Genomic DNA, 19,623 nt, shown 5'->3' with positions numbered 1-19,623 from the left:
GAGCCCCGACTATTCCCGTCTTCAAACAATTTTTGTCAGATTTCAAAATACTCACAGAAAAATACAAGTTAATACCCCGCTGTCTCTAGAGTTTCCAAAATCCCCCGGGGCACTACTTACAAAGGTCAAAATTGACAATTTTTTTCATTATTTTTAAAAACTTTCCTTTTTTTAAACCAAAAGCCCCAAAAAGCGATGCATATGTCCTTTGATTAAAAAATAATGATTTAATCACACTTTGCATTACAAGCAGATTACTTTGGGGTAAGCGCACCCCAATTTTCATTTTACCCCCCCCCCTTTAGGTTTGGGGGAAAGTATGAAAAAATATGAGGTTAACACAGATAAACAGTTAAATTTTCCCAAGCTTTATAAATAATCGATTGCCATTGAATAATTTTTTTGGAAAAAGCCATCCTCCTTCTTCTTTTTTAAAATTTTTCCCCCCACTAGCCATGATTAAATGAGCGGTAAAAAGTAAGAGAAAAGCGGGTGACTTTTTTGGAGGCAGGCATATATGAACCCAACCTCAGCAATGTCAATGATGTGCGTTATTTTTAAAAAATGTTTCCTTTTTTTTTTTCCTTTATTTTTAACCATTTTCTTTTTCCCCACGGTAGCGGGTATTTTATATATATATATTTATATGAATGACCTCCGAAGATCGCTAAGATTTTTGATATCATAAACAATCTAAAAACGGGTCTCCTCCCCAAAAAAGTCGGGGCAGCCACCCCCAGGGGTCATAGTTTCCCCGGCCTTTGAGGCGTGACTGCCTGCCAAGTCAAAGTGAGCATTTTTAAATTTTTTTACCTCCCCTGCGCTATAGCCCAGAAAAGGGGTGAAAACCCACGGGCCCCTTTTTCACCCCCAAATAAAAATATTAAGGAAATTTTCACACTTTTTTTTTGCTTTTCCCCACCCAATTAATGGCGGGGGCGTCCCCACCAGTCTACAAAGCCCCACGGTTTCCCCAAAACCCGACCCTCGTCGAAACATCTTTTATACTATATAAAAAAAAATACCCTTTTCCTTTCTTTCAATTTTTTCCTTTATTAAACCCAAAAAGTTTTCCCCCCCAACACTGCAGAGGACACAAAACAAATTTTTTCTTTAAATGCGGTAAGGCACTTTTCCCGGGCAAAAATTTAAAAAGGCGTTCACAAAAAATGTAATTTCTATACCAAAACCGTCGTGTGGCGTTTCAAAAGGACCCTCCCGGGAGATGATCCATATACATTTTAGCTGCTGTTAGTTACTTCCCTTTTGTTTACACCGTCTTTAAAATGTAGTTTCCCCATAACCCTCCAGTGGCTCAATGTACCTGTATTTTTAAAAGCGTTAATTTTTTACTTTTTAAAGCTTATAGACTATTTTTTTATTTCTCCGCACTAAATGACCGGCTCACACACAAATAAAAAGCTATACACACAAGTATATGTTGTTTTATATATATATATATATATATATATATATATTATATATATAATATTAATAATATTATTATGTTGTAATAATTATTATTATTATGTTTTATTTTATATGTATTATTATATATGTATGTATTTTGTATAGTATTTTTTTTTTATATTTTTATGAAAATTAATTTTTATGTAATATAATATATGTATAATATATATATATATATTATTATTTATAATTTTTTTTTTTATTAATTTTTAAAAATTTTTATAAATTATATTATATATAGGGAGAGAGGGGAGAGATATAAAAAAAAACCCCATATCAATGACAAAACAATTCATTAACAATCATTTTTGTTTTTTTTAAAATTTTTTTCCTTTTTTTTTTGTACCTTCTTTAACCCCTACCCTCCGCTGCAAAGGGCCTTGGTATTCTTTTAGAAATTTATTTTGTTATTATTAAGATATGTTATGAAATTATTATGTATATGTATATTATATATTTTATATTATATATTTTGTTTTATATATGTATATATATTTTATTATATTATGTATATGTATATATTTGTATATATATTATATATATGTATATGTATATTTTGTATATATATGTATATATATGTTTTAACTAATAAAAAAAACCCTCACCCCTGACTCATCACTAATTCCCCAACTTCCGTGTGGGTAGAAGGCTAAAATTTTTGGCGGGCATTCCTTCAGCTTCCCCACAAAATTTGGGCGGGTTTCTTTTGAAATTCTACGGCGTAAGGCCCCTTGGAAACAAACCCATATAAGGGAATGGAGTCTTGGTTGGAGATGGCGGGGGGGGCGGAGTTTAGGTGGCAATCATCACGCCCTCCTGGGAAAGTGAGAAAAAAAAACTCCCTTAAAAATTTCAAAATTGAAAGGCAAAAAAAACATTATAAAAAGGGGTCATAAAAAGCATATTCATAAGTACAGCTACTGGGGAAAAAAGAAAAGGCGTAAACCCGTAAAGTTTTTTTTAAATTAAGTTCCTTTGACAGGCTGCCACTGGGGTTTGTAATTTGGGGCCTGCCCATATAAGGCCGTCCATCAGCTCAACCAAAAAAACCTGCGGTAAATATTCACGGGGAAGGACCCTTTCTTATCAGAGGAAAATGGATGGTCAGGGGGTGCTTTGGAAAATTTGAAACTCGAGAGAAACTTTTAAGTGCCGGGGCTTAGCTGACATTGGATGGCACCAGTACACCCGGGGAAACCCTTGGTGGAAGAAACTACCCATTTAACCGCGCGGTGCACGGGCAAAAACAACAGTTCCCAAAAAGGGGCTGAACAAAAACCAATTACACAATTGAGAAGGCAGCAAAAAAAAAAATGGGGGTCTTATACATACAATCATATTCCCAAAATTTCAGCTATAAAAAAAAGCACCGCGGTTTGGGAAAAAAAAGAATGTCCCCTTTAAAAAGGGCGGTAAAAAAAAAAAAACCCCGTGCTCGGGTTTTTCCCTCACAGATAAAAAGGGGGCCGGGCTGTTTATTGATGCGGGAAGGGGGAAATAATCCATAATGAAACCTCTTATCTTTCCGGGGATTGACAAACCCCGGGGGGTTAAGAAAACATCCCCACAAATCCGAGCCCTTTAAAGAAATAATGATAATCAAATCCTTGATGACAGCAACATTCAATAACACTCACAAAACAATTTTCTTTATTTGACAATCATGTTTCCTTATTTTTTTAAAATTTCCCTTTTTTTTTTATAACTTCTACTTCTCCACTCCCATACCCGGGGATATATATAAATTTTATATATAAAGATTCTAATACATCTTTAGCAAGAATGAAACCACCCGAAAAAATTTTTGAAATCTTCCCTCTTCCCCTTCGAGTTCGATTCGAGAGGGAAAATACGTTTCGATTTATTTTTCCCGCATCTCCTTGGTTTTGGGGCGTTGGGAAAAAAAATTTGGTTTAGGGGAATCCCTTTCCCTTATTTTTTTAAAAATTTTCCCCTTTTTTAAACACAAGCACAGTTGAGAAGCTTAATTCTCCTCCGCGTTAAAAAAAAGCATTTAATCCCCTTTCAATTCCCAAAAAAGGGGGGAACTTTTGTCAATGCGATTTCCTGGGGTTTTTATTACATTTTACATCACAGCTACAAAAATGTTAAATTTGGGAAAAAAGCCCCCGTTCCTCGACTGATCCCTTTAAAAAATTTAAACCGTAAAACTTTTGGGTTTTTTGGCCCACTGAAAAGCAAAATAAAATTTGATGCCCTTACAAGCGGACTTTTGGGTCTTACTGGGGGTCATTGGACCTTTTGGTGACCGTTAAGAAAATTCCCCAAAAACCCTCTAATTACAAAATGTTCAATGATCACACTGTTTTAGCCTAATGGCCCAAAAAAATTTTTTTTTAATGTTACTCAGGTTTAAAAAATAAGCTGGTCAAATTACCTTTTATGTTTCTGTTTTTTTTTAAAAAAAAAACCCTTTATGGTGAAAGGTGGGGATTTTTAAAAACAATACTATTCTGAAAATGTACTTAAAGTCCAAACTACCACTTTATTTTTTAAATCTGCCCAATTTTAACCAGGGATGATATTTTTTTTTCTTTTTGGTTAAATGCAGGGTTTTAAAAATTTTTTTTTAAAAATTTAAAAAACTTATTTTTTTCATGTCCTGTCTTTTTTTGATTCTAAGGCCCCTAAAACCGTTTTAAATAATAAAAAAAAAAAAAAAAAAAAAAAAATTTCAATTTGGGGCCCAAAATTTTCGTGTGCAAAAATCGATTAATCAAAAATTAATTCTTCACAACCCTAATTTTGGATTAATTTTTTAAACCCGTCCCCCCCTAAATATATATATATGTGGAAATATATATATAGATTTTATATATATTGTGTATATACAGTATATATGTAGATATGTATATATTTTTATATACAGTATTTTATATATATTGTGTGTGTATATATACAGTATGTGTTTTATATATATGTATATGTTTTTATATATAACTGTTATATATGTATATAGATGTGTTATATATTTTTATATGTATATATATTTTTTGTGTGTTTTGGTGTGTGTTTTTTTTGTTTTTTTTTTTATATATATATATATATATATATATATATTATATATATATATATATATATATATATATATATATATACCAGCAACACTCATGACAATTACAAAACAATTTCAATTCAATCATTTCGTTATTATTAAAATGCCTTTTTTTTTTAGCTTAAAATTACCGGGGATTTTTTCCTTTTTATATATATATAATAGATAGATGAATATAGATATTAAAAGATATGAAACCAACACTCATATCAAGGGCAAAAAAATTCATTAACAATCATCTTCGTTATTTTTTTAAAAAGTTTCTTTTTTTTTTCCCCTTTAACACTACTTCTCCCTTCTTTTATTTTCGTTTAAAATATTATTATAAGTTGTGTATGTATATATATATATTATATTATTTATATTAATATTATTATTAAAAATTAAAATTAAATAAAATGAAAAAAGCAGGATGGAGATAGTTTTAAAAAAGCCCAAAAAAGAAAATTAAAATAATGGTTATGGGTGTTAATGTGGTATTTTAATGGTGTAATTTTTAATTATAATGTTGGGGAAAATGAATAAAAGTATAAGAATAAGGTTAGATAGATATAGATATATAAGGGGAAAATAGATAAAATAGATATTAGGGTAGGGAAAATATAGATATGGTTTGGATAGATAGATATAGATATAGAAAAATAAGATATAGAGTTTTATATATATATAATACCCCGGGACGGGGGGTAGTGTGTTAAAAAATTATGAAAAAAACATTTTAAAAATTTTAAACATAAATTTTCAAAAATAAGTTTTTATGTTTGGACAACTTTACAAAGTTTTTTAAAATCAACGCACAGAAAATATACCGCTTTAAAAACTCCTTTTTCTGTTTTTAAGTTGGAGCTTAAATTTTTTTCACACGCACAAAAATCCCCCACATCTACCTCTTTTACCTCAACTTATTCTCTTCATATATATCAAAAACAAATAAATAAAATAATATATAAATAATATCTCTATCACATATTATAACAACTACATCTCACACACACAAATTTTTTATATATATTTAATATATTTTTATTTTTTTATATAAAAATAATAAAAAAAATTTATATATTTTACAAATACAAAATATATATAAATAATATATATATATATATATAAAATTTAAAAAATTTTTTTTTAAAAATATATAAAAAACCCCCAAAAAAATTTTAAAAATTATATTTGTGTGTATACTTTTATTTTTAATTTTGGTATTTAGTGCAAGGGAGAAAAAAAATATAGTCTATAAGTTTTAAACAGTAAAACTTTAAACTTTTTAAAAGTACAGGAAATTGAGCACTACGGGTGTTTGGGGAAAATTTCATTTAAAAAACGTGTAACACAACAGGTAAGTAACTAACGCAGCTAAAATGTTTTGGATCATCTCATGTAATCCCTTTTGAAAGGCCCTCCCACGGCTGTGGTAAGTAATTTTCTATGTGACGTTCAAATTTTGCCTCTGGTAATGTGCCTTACCGGCATTTAAAAAAAATTAGTTTTGTTCCCCGGTGTTGCAAAAAGGTTTTGGTTTGGGATAAGGAAAAAGTTTAAAAAAAGGAAAGTTCCTTTTCTTTTATATAGAAGAGATGTTTCCCTTATGATCCCCTTTTTGGACGTCGGGTGGGTCTTTTTGGCTGGTAAAGGCGTTCGCCATTAATGGGGGGTTTGCCTGTTCCTCTACTGTTGGGGTTTCTTATAATAAAATTTGGAACCCCCCTTATCTTAAAAGTGTGTGCCTTAAAATTTTTTTTGCCGTGGTGTAAAAAAGGGGCCCGGGGCCCCAAGGCCCCAGGGGGATAAAAAAATTTAAAGTCTCATTTTCAAGGCAAAAAACCCCAGTCAAGCGCCCAAGGCCCGCTTACCCTTGCCCACTTTGGGGGGGAAACCACGTTTTGCAGACCTTCATGATATAAAAGTCTCATTTTTGGGGTCATTAAATTATTATATGATATTTTGTATATATATATATATTTTAAAAAATCCCCCCCTAGGCGGAGTATTTTAAAAAAGTAATAAAAAAAAAACTTTTTAATAATATAACATGATTGACCATTGTTGCTGTAAATTTCCTCCAAAAAAGTCACCCCTTTGCTCACACGTTTTTTAATAATTGGAAAAAAATTTAAAAGGAAGGAGGATGGTTTTATAATTATTGATGGAATGTTATTCATAAAGCGTTGGTGTTTTTCTTAAACCTCTTTTTTCCTTCTTCTCAAACTAAGGGTGGGGGGTAAAATGGTGGGATGTGATAAAAGTAATGTTCCAAATCATCTTCAAAAAACCTTTTAAAGTGTGGTCTCTTATTTTTCTTATGAACTGCTAAACTTCTCAGCTTTTTTTTAAAGAAAAGGAAGATTTAAAAAAATAGAACGTTTCAATGAAAACCCGAAAATGGTGCCGGGGGTTCGTGTGGAAGCTCTATAGAGACGGGTGAAATTGTGGATTTTTCTTATTTTGGTGGATCTGACCGTTGCGGGGCGTTGGGCCCAACTCGCTCAGGCCAAAGGATGAATGGGAGGATGTGGCTGGCTCCCCCCCTTAACTTCAATCCCCCCAAACACATCTCAATTTGCGCCAAAACCCCCTTCCCCAAAATTTTTAAAGGGTTTTAAAGTCAAAACTCTTGTTTATATCCCCGTCCTCTCAAAACTTGTATCCTTACCTTTGGGGATGTGAAGCAGGGGAGCCTGTCTTTAACTTAATTTAAAATTTGGGTTTTTGCTTTCTTTCAGAGAGCGTCATGAATATGTGATATTTTTCCTCCTTGTTTCCGCCTTCTCTTTTAAAAAACATTTTTTTTTAAAAACGCTTTTTGGTGTCTTCCTGGTTTTTCCCCTCGTTGGGTGGTCCATTCGTGGACGTGATGATTTCCGAAACTCGCCCCCATGCTTGCGGCCAACCCTTTCGTTAATGGAAAAAAAAACCTTCAGTTATGACCATTAGGCGTGGGGAATTTAAAAGAAACCTGCCCCAAAGTAAGTAATTGGGGGAAAGGCGCCAAAATTTTACCCTTTTCCTGGGGGGTTGGAGGTGTGGTGGGTGGTGAGGGTGGTGGGGGCTTTTGCCTTTTATTATATAAATATTAATATTATATGTATTATATATTTTTATTTAAAATATATATAATAAATATATATTATAAATTTTATATAAAATTATATATATTATTATATATTTATTATTTGTTTTATATATTATATATAAAATAAAATTAATATTATTATTAATATTATTATGTATTTATATATTATATATATATTATATATTTTATATTATATGTATATTTTGTATATATATTTTTTGTATATATATATGATATTTTATGTATAATAATGAAATATATATATTATATTTTATATTTATATATAATATATATATAAAAATATTTTAATAACTATTATATATGTATATATTATATTTTAAAAATTAAAAATTAAAAATTATGTGTGTTTTTGGTTGTGTGTTTGTGTTTTTTTTATATATATATATATAACATACACACATACAAACCTTTTCCCCCAAAACTTCTTTTATATATATTTTTTGTGTGGGGTTAGGGTTATGTATGTATGTATATAATACATAAAATAATACACCCCCCTTATACACACATACCCCAACAAAACATACCACAAAATTATAATAATTGTTAAAAAATAAAAAATATGGTTAATTTTTATATATATATGTATGTATGTATGTATATGGTGTGTGTGTGTATATGTATGTATACATACTGCTCAAAACAATTAAAGGAACACTTTTTAATCAGAGTATAGCATAAAGTCAATGAAACCTATGGGATATTAATCTGGTCAGTTAAGTAGCAGAGGGGTTTGTTAATCAGTTTCAGCTGCTGTGGTATTAATGAAATTAACAACAGATGCACTAGAGGGGCAACAATGAGATGACCCCCAAAACAGGAATGGTTTAACAGGTGAGGCCACTGACATTTTTCCTCCTCATCTTTTCTGACTGTTTCTTCACTAGTTTTGCATTTGGCTACAGTCAGTGTCACTACTGGTAGCATGAGGCATACCTGGACCCTAAAGAGGCTGCACAGGTAGTCCAACTCCAGGATGGCACATCAATACATGTCATTGCCAGAAGGTTTGCTGTGTCTCCCTGCACAGTCTCAAGGGCATGGAGGAGATTCTAGGAGACAAGCAGTTACTCTAGGAGAGCTGGAGAAGGCCATAGAAGGTCCATAACCCATCAGCAGGACTAGTATCTGCTCCTTTGGGCAAGGAGGAACAGGATGAGCACTGCCAGAGCCCTACAAAATGACCTCCAGCAGGCCACTGGTGTGAATGTCTCTGACCAAACAACCAGAAAGACTTCATGAGGGGGACCCAAGGGCCCCATGTCCCCATCGGGCCCTGAGCTCACTGCCCAGCAGCATGTAGCTCATTGGCATTCGCCATAGAATACCAGAATTGGCAGATGCACCACTGGTGCCCTGTGCTTTTACAGATGAGAGCAGGTTCACCCTGAGCACATGACAGAAGCGAAAGGGTCTGGAGAAGCATGGAGAACATTATGCTGCCTATAACATCATTCAGCATGAGCAGTTTGGTGGTGGGTTAATGATTGTCTGGGGAGGTATATCCATGGAGGGTCACACAGACCGCTACAGGCTTGACAAAGGCACCTTGGCTGCCATTAGGTATCAGGATGAAATCCTTGGACCCATTGTCAGACCCTATGCTGGTACAGTGGCTCCTGGTGCACGCATACCCTGGACCTCATGTGGAGAGTATGCAGGCAGTTCCTGGAGGATGAAGGAATTGATACCATTGACTGCCAACACTTTCCTGACCTAAATCCAATAGAACACCTCTGGGACATTATGTTTTGGTCCATCCAATGCCACCAGGTTGCACCTCAGACTGTCCAGGAGCTCAGTGATGCCCTGGTCCAGATCTGGGAGGAGATCCCCCACAACACCATCTGTCATCTCATTAGAAGTATGCACCATGTTGTTCAGGGCATGTATACAAGAACACAGGGGCCATACAAAGTGCTGTGTACAATTTTGAGTTGCTGCAATTAAATTTTGGCAAAATGGACTAGCCTGCCACATAATTTTTTCACTTGATTTTTGGGCGCTCTTTGAATTCAGGGCTCTGTAGGTTGATCATTTTCATTTCCATCAAACGATGTGGCATCCTTTCGCTCCTAAACATTACCCAGTCTATACTCAGTATAGATATCCAGGAGGATTTCTTTTTCCCATTGAGATCTGATGTGTTTTCAAAGTGTTCCTTTTATTTTTTTGAGCAGTTTATATATATATATGTATGTATATGTATATATATGTATGTATATGTGTATGTATTATATATGTATTAGTCACGGCCTCAGTCCCGACCCCTGATGGATAATCAAAGTTTTAATGCACTCAGTATTAGCTGTCAGACATGGTGCTTGTGTATCCCTGGCACTTTTTAGATTGCCATTAGTACCATTATCCTCTTGAATACAGTGCCTTGGCCTTTGAATTAAAATACCACCCTCTGTAACTTAGATATGACTTTTCTGGGTTGTAATCCTTTGCCCGTCTTTAAATGGAGGAATGCTTTGTACGTACTTCATTGATTACATTTTTAAGAAACAGTGCTGCTGGTAAGCATTATATAAATTTTACGATCAAATTTTATGACAGTGAGTAGTTAAGACTATAACAGCTTAATGGGAGGTCATTCTCCTATGTACTGTACTGTTGCTGTACGTTTCCCCACCAGGGAACTAGCAACTATCAGCCCACTGATGCTTTTTATTATAATTAAGGTGTCGAGACAGTGAATTTTATTGAAACAATAGCGGAGGGCATGCTTTTTGGATCTGCATCAGAGCTGTTTAACTGAAGCATCCTAATGGTGTGCATTGAGAGGAAATCTCAATGAGAACACGTATTTAAATGGATGATTATTTCATATGATACTTTTTAGAGTAGTTTGGTTCTAAAGAGAAAATCCATCCATCTATTATCCAACCTGCTTTATCCTAACTACAGGGTCAAGGTGGGGTGATGGGTCTGCTGGAGCCAATCCCAGCCAACACAGGTCGCAAGGCAGGAAACCAACCACGGCAGGACGCCAGCCCACCGCAGGGCACACACACACACCAAGCACACATTAGGGACAACTTAGAATCGCCAATGCACCTAACCCGCATATCTTTGGACTGTGGGAGGAAACCGGAGTTAACAAGAAAATATTTACATTATTTTATATAGCACAATTCATAGTTCTGATTACCCCGAGTGGTGGGTGGTATGACCAAAATTCTATATCATGGTATTTTTCTAAATTATATTAATATAAATTAATCGATGCTCTGAAAGTGGTATTTACAATTAAACATTGTCAAAATGTACAAGATTTTGAAACACTTCTCAGGCAAAACATCTCCAATTTTGATTATTAGCTGACCTCTCACCTAGCGCTGGATGGTATGACCAAAATTCTATATCACAGTATTTTTACCCCTCCTTAAACCGTCACCTTATCGTGGTGGAGGGGTTTGCGTGTCCCAATGATCCTAGGAGCTATGTTGTCCTGGGCTTTATGCCCCTGGTAGGGCCACCCAAGGCAAACTGGTCCTAGGTGAGGGATGAGACAAAGAGCGGTTCAACAAACCTCCGATGAAGAATAAAATCCTTGGACAACGCTTTCCCCTTGCCCGGACGCGGGTCACCGGGGCCCCCTCTGGAGCCAGGCCTGGAGGTGGGGCTTGATGGCGAAGCGCCTGGTGGCCGGGTCTGCACCCATGGGGCTCGGCCGGGCACAGCCCGAAGAGGTAACGTGGGTCCTCCTCCCCATGGGCTCACCACCTATGGGAGGGACCAAGGAGGTTGGGTGCAGTGTGAGTTGGGTGGTGGCGGCGGGACCTTGGCGGTCTGATCCTCGGCTACAGAAACTGGCTCTTGGGACGGAATGTCACCTCTGAAGGGGAAGGAGCCTGAGCTAGTGCGAGGTCGAGAGGTTCCGCTAGATATAGTCGGACTCACCTCGACGCACAGCTTGGACTCTGGAACCAATCTCCTTGAGAGGGGCTGGACTCTCTACCACTCTGGAGTTGCCCCGGTGAGAGAGCCGAGCAGGTGTGGGCATACTTATTGCCCCCACTGGAGCCTGTGCATTGGGGTTTACCCGGTGGACAGAGGGTGGCCTCCTCCGCCTTCGGGTGGGGAAGGGTCCTGACTGTTGTTTGTGCGTATGCGAACAGCAGTTTGGAGTATCCACCCTTTTGGAGTCTCTGGAGGGGTGCTAGAGGGCATACCTTCTGGGATTCCCTGCTTTGCTGGGAGACTTCAATGCTCACGGGCAATGACAGTGAGACCTGGAAGGGCGTGATTGGGAGGAATGGCCCCGATCTGAACCCGAGCGTGTTTTGTTATTGACTTCTGTGCTCATCACGGATTGTCCATAACGAACACCATGTTCAAGCATAAGGGTGTTCATATGTGCACTTGGCACCAGGACACCCTAGGCCTCAGGTCGATGATCGACTTTGTGGTCGGTCGCCGGACTTGCGCCATATGTCTTGGACACTCGGGTGAAGAGAGGGGCGGAGCTGTCAACTGATCACCACCTGGTGGTGAGTTGGCTTCATGGTGGGGAAGATGCGTCAGACCTGGTAGGCCCAAACGTGTTGTGAGGGTCTGCTGGGAACGGCTGGCAGAGTCCCCTGTCAGAAGTAGCTTCAACTCCCACCTCCGCAGAACTTCAACCACGCCCCGAGGGAGGTGGGGACATTGAGTCCAATGGGCCATGTTCCGTGCCTCTATTGTTGAGGCGGCTGACCGAGCTGTGGCAAGGTGGTCGGTGCCGTCGTGGCGGCAATCCCCAACCCGCTGGTGGACACGGCGTGAGGGATGCCGCAAGCTGAAGAAGGAGTCCTATAGGACTTTTTGTCCTGTGGGTCTCTGGAGGCAGCTGATAGGTACCGCAGGCCAAGCGAACGGCTTCGTTGTTGCTGAGGCAAAAACTCGGGCATGGGAGGAGTTTGAGAGGCCATGGAGAACCACTTTCGGACGGCTTCGAGGAGATTCTGGTCCACCGTCCGCGCCTCAGGAGGGGAAGCAGTGCAGTGTCAACACCGTGATATGGTGGGGATGGTGCGCTGCTGACCTCACTGACGCAGGGTCGGTGGGGGAGTACTTCAAGACCTCCTCAATCCCACTAACATGCCTTCCACGAGGAAGCAGAGCCTGGGGACTCTGAGGTGGGCTCTCCCATCTCTGGGACTGAAGTCACCGAGGTGGTCAAAAAACTCCTTGGTGGCAGGGCCCCGGGTGGATGAGATCGCCTGAGTTCCTTAAGGCTCTGGATGTTGTAGGACTGTCTTGGTTGACACGCCTCTGCAACATCGCATGGACATCGGGACAGTGCCTCTGGATTGGCAGACCGGGTGGTGGTCCCTCTTTAAAAGGGGACCGGAGGGTGTGTTCCAACTATAGAGGGATCACACCTCAGCCTCCCTGGAAAAGTCTATTCGGGGTTCTGGAGAGGAGGGTCCGCCGGATAGTCAACCTCGGATTCAGGAGGAACAGTGTGGTTTTCATCCTGGTCGCATGAACAGTGGACCAGCTCTTCACCCTTAGCAGAGTCCTGGAGGGTGCATGGGAGTTTGCCCGACCAGTCTACATGTGTTTTGTGGACTTGGAAAAGGCATTGACCGTGTCCCTCGGGAATCCTGTGGGGGTGCTCCGGAGTATGGGGTACCGGACCCCTGATAAGAGCTGTTCGGTCCCTGTACAACCGTGTCAGAGCTTGGTCCGCATTGCCGCAGTAAGTCGAGCCCGCTTCCAGTGAGAGTTGGACTCCGCCAGGGCTGCCCTTTGTCACCGATTCTGTTCATAACTTTATGGACAGAATTTCTAGCGCAGCCAGGGTGTTGAAGGGGTCCGTTTGGTGGACTCAGGATTGGGTCACTGCTTTTGCAGATGATGTTGTCCTGTTTGCTTCATCAGGCCGTGATCTTCAGCTCTCTGGATCGGTTTGCAGCTGAGTGTGAAGCGGCTGGGATGAGAATCAGCACCTCCAAATCCGAGAGCATGGTCCTCAGCCGGAAAAGGGTGGAGTGCCCTCTCAGGGTTGGGATAGAGATCTTGCCCCAAGTGGAGGAGTTCAAGTATCTCGGGTCTTCACGAGTGAGGGAAGAATGGAGCGTGAGATCGACAGGCGGATGCGCGCATCCGCAGTGATGCGGCTCTGCATCGGTCTGTCGTGGTGAAAAGGAGCCGAGCCGTAAGGCAAAGCTTCTCAATTTACCAGTCGATCTACGCTCCTACCCTCACCTATGGTCATGAGCTATGGGTAGTGACTCAAAGAACGAGATCACAAATACAAGCGGCTGAAATGAGTTTCCTCCGCAGGGGTGTCTGGGCTTTCCCTTAAAGATAGGGTGAGAAGCTCAGTCATCCGGGAGGGGCTCAGAGTAGAGCCGCTGCTCCTCCGCATCGAGAGGAGTCAGATGAGGTGGCTCGGGCATCTGATCAGGATGCCTCCTGGACGCCTCCCTGGTGAGGTGTTCCGGCACGCCCAACCGGGAGGAGGCCCGGGAAGACCCAGGACACGCTGGAGGGACTATGTCTCGGCTGGCCTGGGAACGCCTTTGGGATTCTCCCGAAGAGCTGGAAGAAGTGGCCGGGAGAGGGAAGTCTGGGCCTCTCTGCTTAAGCTGCTGCCCCCACGACCCAACCTCTGATAAGCGGAAGAGGATGGATGGATGGTATTTTTCAAAATTATCCCGGTTTCATGGTAGTCAACGGTATTTTTTTTCCCATGCATGAGTGGATGTTAACCACATTTTCCACTGCAATTACTGCAGTAAACTGGCTTAAGAATAACCTATTCCACTGTCATGAGCATTGTACATTGTACAAAAAAATGTTTTAATGTGCTCACAAGTATTAATACAGGTTTGCATGGCCACATAAAGTGATAGTTTTCAAGGACGTGACACTAACGAAGAGAAGGAATCACATTGCATGACAGATGCAGTCAAAATATAGAACCTTTTTATTGAACAAATTTTGCAAAAACTTATACTAATTTTGACAACATATTTTCAACTATCCAAAGATGCATTTAGACTTAGTAAAATATCCACAGGTGCATGTAAAAAGTTGTATTGCACTGAACATGTCTTTGAAAAGGAATAAATAGTGAATATTTTTTGTAAACCAACTACACTTTCTGTTAATGTTAACAATCTCTGTCCACTGACACGTTAAAGTGACTTTTTAAGCAACTTTACCATCTTTAAACAGCATAATAATTAAACTAATGAATAATAGTATTATTACTGATAGTTGCACTATTACTTTAAGACTTCAAGCCCAGGTGCATTACACAATATTCACCAAATTAAAATAAAAATAAAACAAGTGCAACTTGGTGATGACATCTTTACCAACTGAACCATCATTTAGGCAAACTGCATTAATATGGACCTTGCTTCAAGCTAAGCTATATAAATAAATAATAAAACTGCAACTTGCATTTATAATGCTATTTGTGGTATAGCCCTATGGAATCGTATTAGTGCCACAGTGAAGAAAAAAAAAAAATATGGACACAGGGAAGAAAAAAAAAACTATATGTCGAGAATGAAGTCGACATGTTGACTTTATTCTCAACATTTCCACTTTAATTTTGACGCTTATGTCAATATTAAAGTCGACAATTTCCACTTTATTCTCATAGTTTATTTTATAATTACAGTAAAATGTCATAAACTAAACTTCATCCTAAAATCAGTGTTTAATTTACTAGATTTTCTCAACATAAGTGTTACCCGACCCAGTTGTTAATCACTATTTTCCTTAAACTGACATTCTCCACACTAAGAGGTGGCACCGGCAGTGATCACTGCACAGAATCCATTAACTTCATGATATTCCTGCTCTCTGAAAATTTAGAATGCTAAGCTAAATACTTGATATCATTTTCATGATGAAATGCATTAAAGCATGTATTAAACATGCATGGTGGTAGTGTGGTGGTAGTGCTGCTCCCTTGCAGTAAGGGGTCCACAGGTGTACGTTCAGTGTAGAGAACTTTATGGCAGGTGTGACGAGGCTCCAAAAATCTGAATGTATGAATGGGTATTGCACAGGTTTAACTTCAGTATTGTGTAAATGTTGGGTTTGTGATCTGGTGGTCGGAGACACGAACACAGAATTCAATGGATGTTCTTCTGAGTGGGTTTTCTTTATTGCACGCGTGCTGTCTGTCTGACGTACCAAAACCCCAGTTCCTATTCTTCCTTTTTATTTCTCCACATAACCAATCACCACACGATAAACATCTTTGTGAAATTAAAACTAGTTATAAACTTAGCCCACTGAGTATTCAGAAGTTTAAAAATGTTTTCATTATACATGTTTAGTTATGCCATCCATTCAGGGTTGCAACCATCCCAGCAAGCATTGTGTGCGAGGCAGGAACAAATCCTGAACAAGTCCCCAGCACATCGCAGGGTGAACACGACCAACACGTACACTTGCAGGGTCAATATAGGTCAATACAAAACCCCACATCCTACATGACTTTGAAAGGAAACTGAAGCACGCTGAGTAAACCCACCAGAAAAACAGGCAAATTCAAGGCAGGGTACACCCGAGATACCCTTGCTGCGAGGCAGCAGTGCAACCTCCATGTCTCTGTGCCCCGACATGATTAATACATGCTTTAATGCATTTCATCATGAAAATTACATCAAATATTTATCTTAACATTCTAAATGTTCTGAGACCAGGAATATCATGAAGTGAATGTATTCTGTGTGGTGTTCGCTGCCTGTGCCTCCTCAGTACAAGAGGAAGTCAGTTTAAGAAGCACGCACCAATTTAACATGGCTCGGGGAACACTTAACACAAAGCATTTAATGTGCTATATAACTTATGGCAGGTTTTGAGAAAATCTAGTAATTAATTCCTCATTTTACGATGAAGGTTAGTTTACAATGTTCTACTTCAATGACAAATTACGAGAAAGGAGTCAACCTGCCGGCTTTAATCTTGACATAAACGGCGAGAATAAAATAGAAATGTTAAGAATAAAGTCAACAGACTTTATTCTCGTCATAAGCATTGAGATTAAAGTCAACATGTCATCACACTATTACACAGTACCCAGGTACATTACACTGTATTGAAAACAAATAAAACAAGTACAACTTGGCTTGCAGTATTATCCAGTAGTATAGAAACAGTATTTACACATTTGAACATAATGGTCCACATCCGACCTTTTAAAACCAAAGTATCTCCAGGCAACGAACGTGACTCCTTTTTTTCGGCAAAAGTTCTTCTGTGTCATCATGTTCAACTTTATCGTCAGCTACAGCTTCAGTTTCGGAATGTTCTGTCCATTTTCACCGCACAATACACCTGCACTACCACTACCTATTTAGCGGTGTAGCAGTGAAAAAGGTCCCCACTTGAACAGTTTCCTGTTGCACCATGTTTCGAATGTTGTTTAGGCAATTTAAACTGGTGTTGCAGTATAGGAAAAATCCATATAACTAAAATAAAAAAACAGTTTTCAGTATTAACCGGTATATCGCCCAGCACTACCCCGAAAATCAAATTAATCTTTAACTAAAATCTTTTTGTAGCTTATGGTTGAACTCTATGGATTCTTTTTAATTTTTCAGTTTTTTTTTGTGCAAGGGAAATTAATGATATATATGGTTTGTTATGATGGAAGAGTTTGTCATGCTTTTAATATTACAATATGCAATGCTTAGTTAAGTTTTTTTTGTTTTTATTTTAGGATTCAGTGGTCACAGTTTAAGAGTTATTTCCTTTTTAAGCTGGAGAAAGTGATGGATGACTTCAGAGCTTCAGCGCCTGAGCAAAGAGGCCCTGCTAATCCCAATGTTGAGTACATTCCTTATGAGGACATGAAAGAGAGAATTCTGAAAATTGTTAATGGCTACAATGGGTATGTATAAATATTGATAGTGAAATGTGAAGACTTTTTATGGTCATGGTTTTTCTTACTAAATTTATGCTTTTAACCCAATCAATTTTCAAATTAGTGAGGGAATGCCGGCACATACCTGCTGCCTCTCCTTTCTGTGAATAACACTTTTCATTGAAATTTGTGATAAACCTTACATTACTATTATTTTTTTAATAATTTGTTTTGTTCATGGATCCAGATAACTACTTTTATGTCTCGAATTTCGATTTGGTTTAATGGAATATGTCTTGGCTGAGTATTTTGCTTCTGGGACAATTAATTTGAATCTCCATTTTCTTTACTGGATTACACTTTTTTTGTTTGTAATCTATTGCCTGATAGTTGAACATTTTTCTTTACATGGACATATTGTTTTTGCAGATGTTTTGTTTTATTTGATTCACTGGATTGGTGCCATCACTGTCTGTATGTGTTTCAGTAGAAAAATAAACTGATGCCTGTGCTCACCTCTACGTCTTTCATGGTTGTGATGGTGGCCTCATGCCTGTGCTCACCTGTAAATCTTTTACGGTTGTAATGGAGGTCCTGTAGGCCAATTAGATTGCCTTTTTCTGTATTTAAGGCCATGTTGATCACACCTGCTAAATACCCATGGCGGTGCATTGAAGCCTCCAAACTCCGGTAATTATCTTTGCGTGTATCCTATATTATTGCTTTTTTAATGGATCAAACCTCCAGTATTAGGGATGTTCCAATCAGGTATTTCAAGGCCGATACGAATCACTGATTTCATGTTACTGGATTAGCCTATTCAGTTTTGTTGTTTTTATTTTTTTTATTCCTCCCCATCATTCCCTTAAAATCTTTTTTTCAGTAAGCTCCTACATAGAAGCCTTATGTCCTATATTAAATTGTGACCTTTGGTGTTTCATAAATAAACTATAGACCACAGGTGTTAATGGGTAATTTCTGTTAACAAAATTAAATTCTGTGGGCATAAAAAACAAATTATCTCTAATCGTTGTAACTCTGTGTAGTTTTGTTTACTTTACAGTGGCTCGCATCTCAAGGCAAGGTGGGTGTCTCACTGAACCTGGCGAAATCTGAGCTTAACATCAAAAGAATCCCAATTAAATGTCCATTCTCCTTCAAATACAGTACCTGGCTCTAAAACTAATAACAATCTGGTCTTATTTATTGTTCTGCATCATTCTTGATATGACTGAATTACTAACTCATTTAAGTTCTCTTTCCTGGGCAGTTACTCTTACAGGTGACTTTAATATTCACATTCACTGTGTTTACATGCACACACATAATTGAATTAACATGAGTAACCCAGTTAAGGGAAACAATAATCCACATTTACTTGTGCACATAATATTCTGGAGTAGTTCTTTGGCAAAATGTTCCTATGCGATTAAACTATGCAAGAAAGAGTTAAACATCCTCATTGGCTCCTGTGAATCGGAAAATAAGAAATAAGCATGACACCTAGGGTTACCACCTATTGTTTGTTTTACATAATTGTTCTGTATTTGAAACTTGATATGTTGTGTTTCTTAACAAATCAATACAAAACGCTACTAGTACTGTATTTTATACATGACTCTTGAGTATGAAATTTATCTATCTCTCTCTCTCTCTCTCTCTATAATATAAAGGGCAAACACGAAGGGTCACAAGGACTTTGTTTTTGGAATGGCTGCATTATGCCATATATGTATATATGTGTATATATGTGTGTGTGTATGTATGTATGTATGTATGTATGTATGTATATGTATATAAATATGTATGTGTATATGTATATAAATATGTATGTGTGTATATATATATGTGTATATATATATATATATATATATATATATATATATGTGTATATAAACTGCTCAAAAAAATTAAAGGAACACTTTGAAAAACATCAGATCTCAATGGGAAAAAGAAATCCTCCTGGATATCTATACTGATATAGACTGGGTAATGTGTTAGGAACGAAAGGATGCCACATCGTTTGATGGAAATGAAAATGATCAACCTACAGAGCCCTGAATTCAAAGCGCCCAAAATCAGAGTGAAAAATTATGTGGCAGGCTAGTCCATTTTGCCAAAATTTAATTGCAGCAACTCAAAATTGTACACAGC

General features: G+C 37.9%; 1 protein-coding gene across 1 annotated transcript in view; it reads left to right on the top strand.

Annotated features, from left to right (window-relative positions):
• LOC120540225 (serine/threonine-protein phosphatase 4 regulatory subunit 2-like) overlaps positions 1 to 19,623 on the top strand; it is a 138,518-nt gene that overhangs the window by 53,366 nt on the left and 65,529 nt on the right. The window contains exon 3 of the mRNA XM_039770789.1: positions 17,326 to 17,496. Within this exon, the coding sequence (XP_039626723.1) occupies positions 17,326 to 17,496 (171 nt within the window). The remainder of the gene's footprint in view (positions 1 to 17,325; positions 17,497 to 19,623) is intronic.

This window comes from Polypterus senegalus, chromosome 12, assembly GCF_016835505.1.
Source record: "Polypterus senegalus isolate Bchr_013 chromosome 12, ASM1683550v1, whole genome shotgun sequence".
Classification (NCBI taxonomy): Eukaryota; Metazoa; Chordata; class Cladistia; order Polypteriformes; family Polypteridae; genus Polypterus; species Polypterus senegalus.
This window is presented reverse-complemented; position numbering and strand designations above follow the sequence as displayed.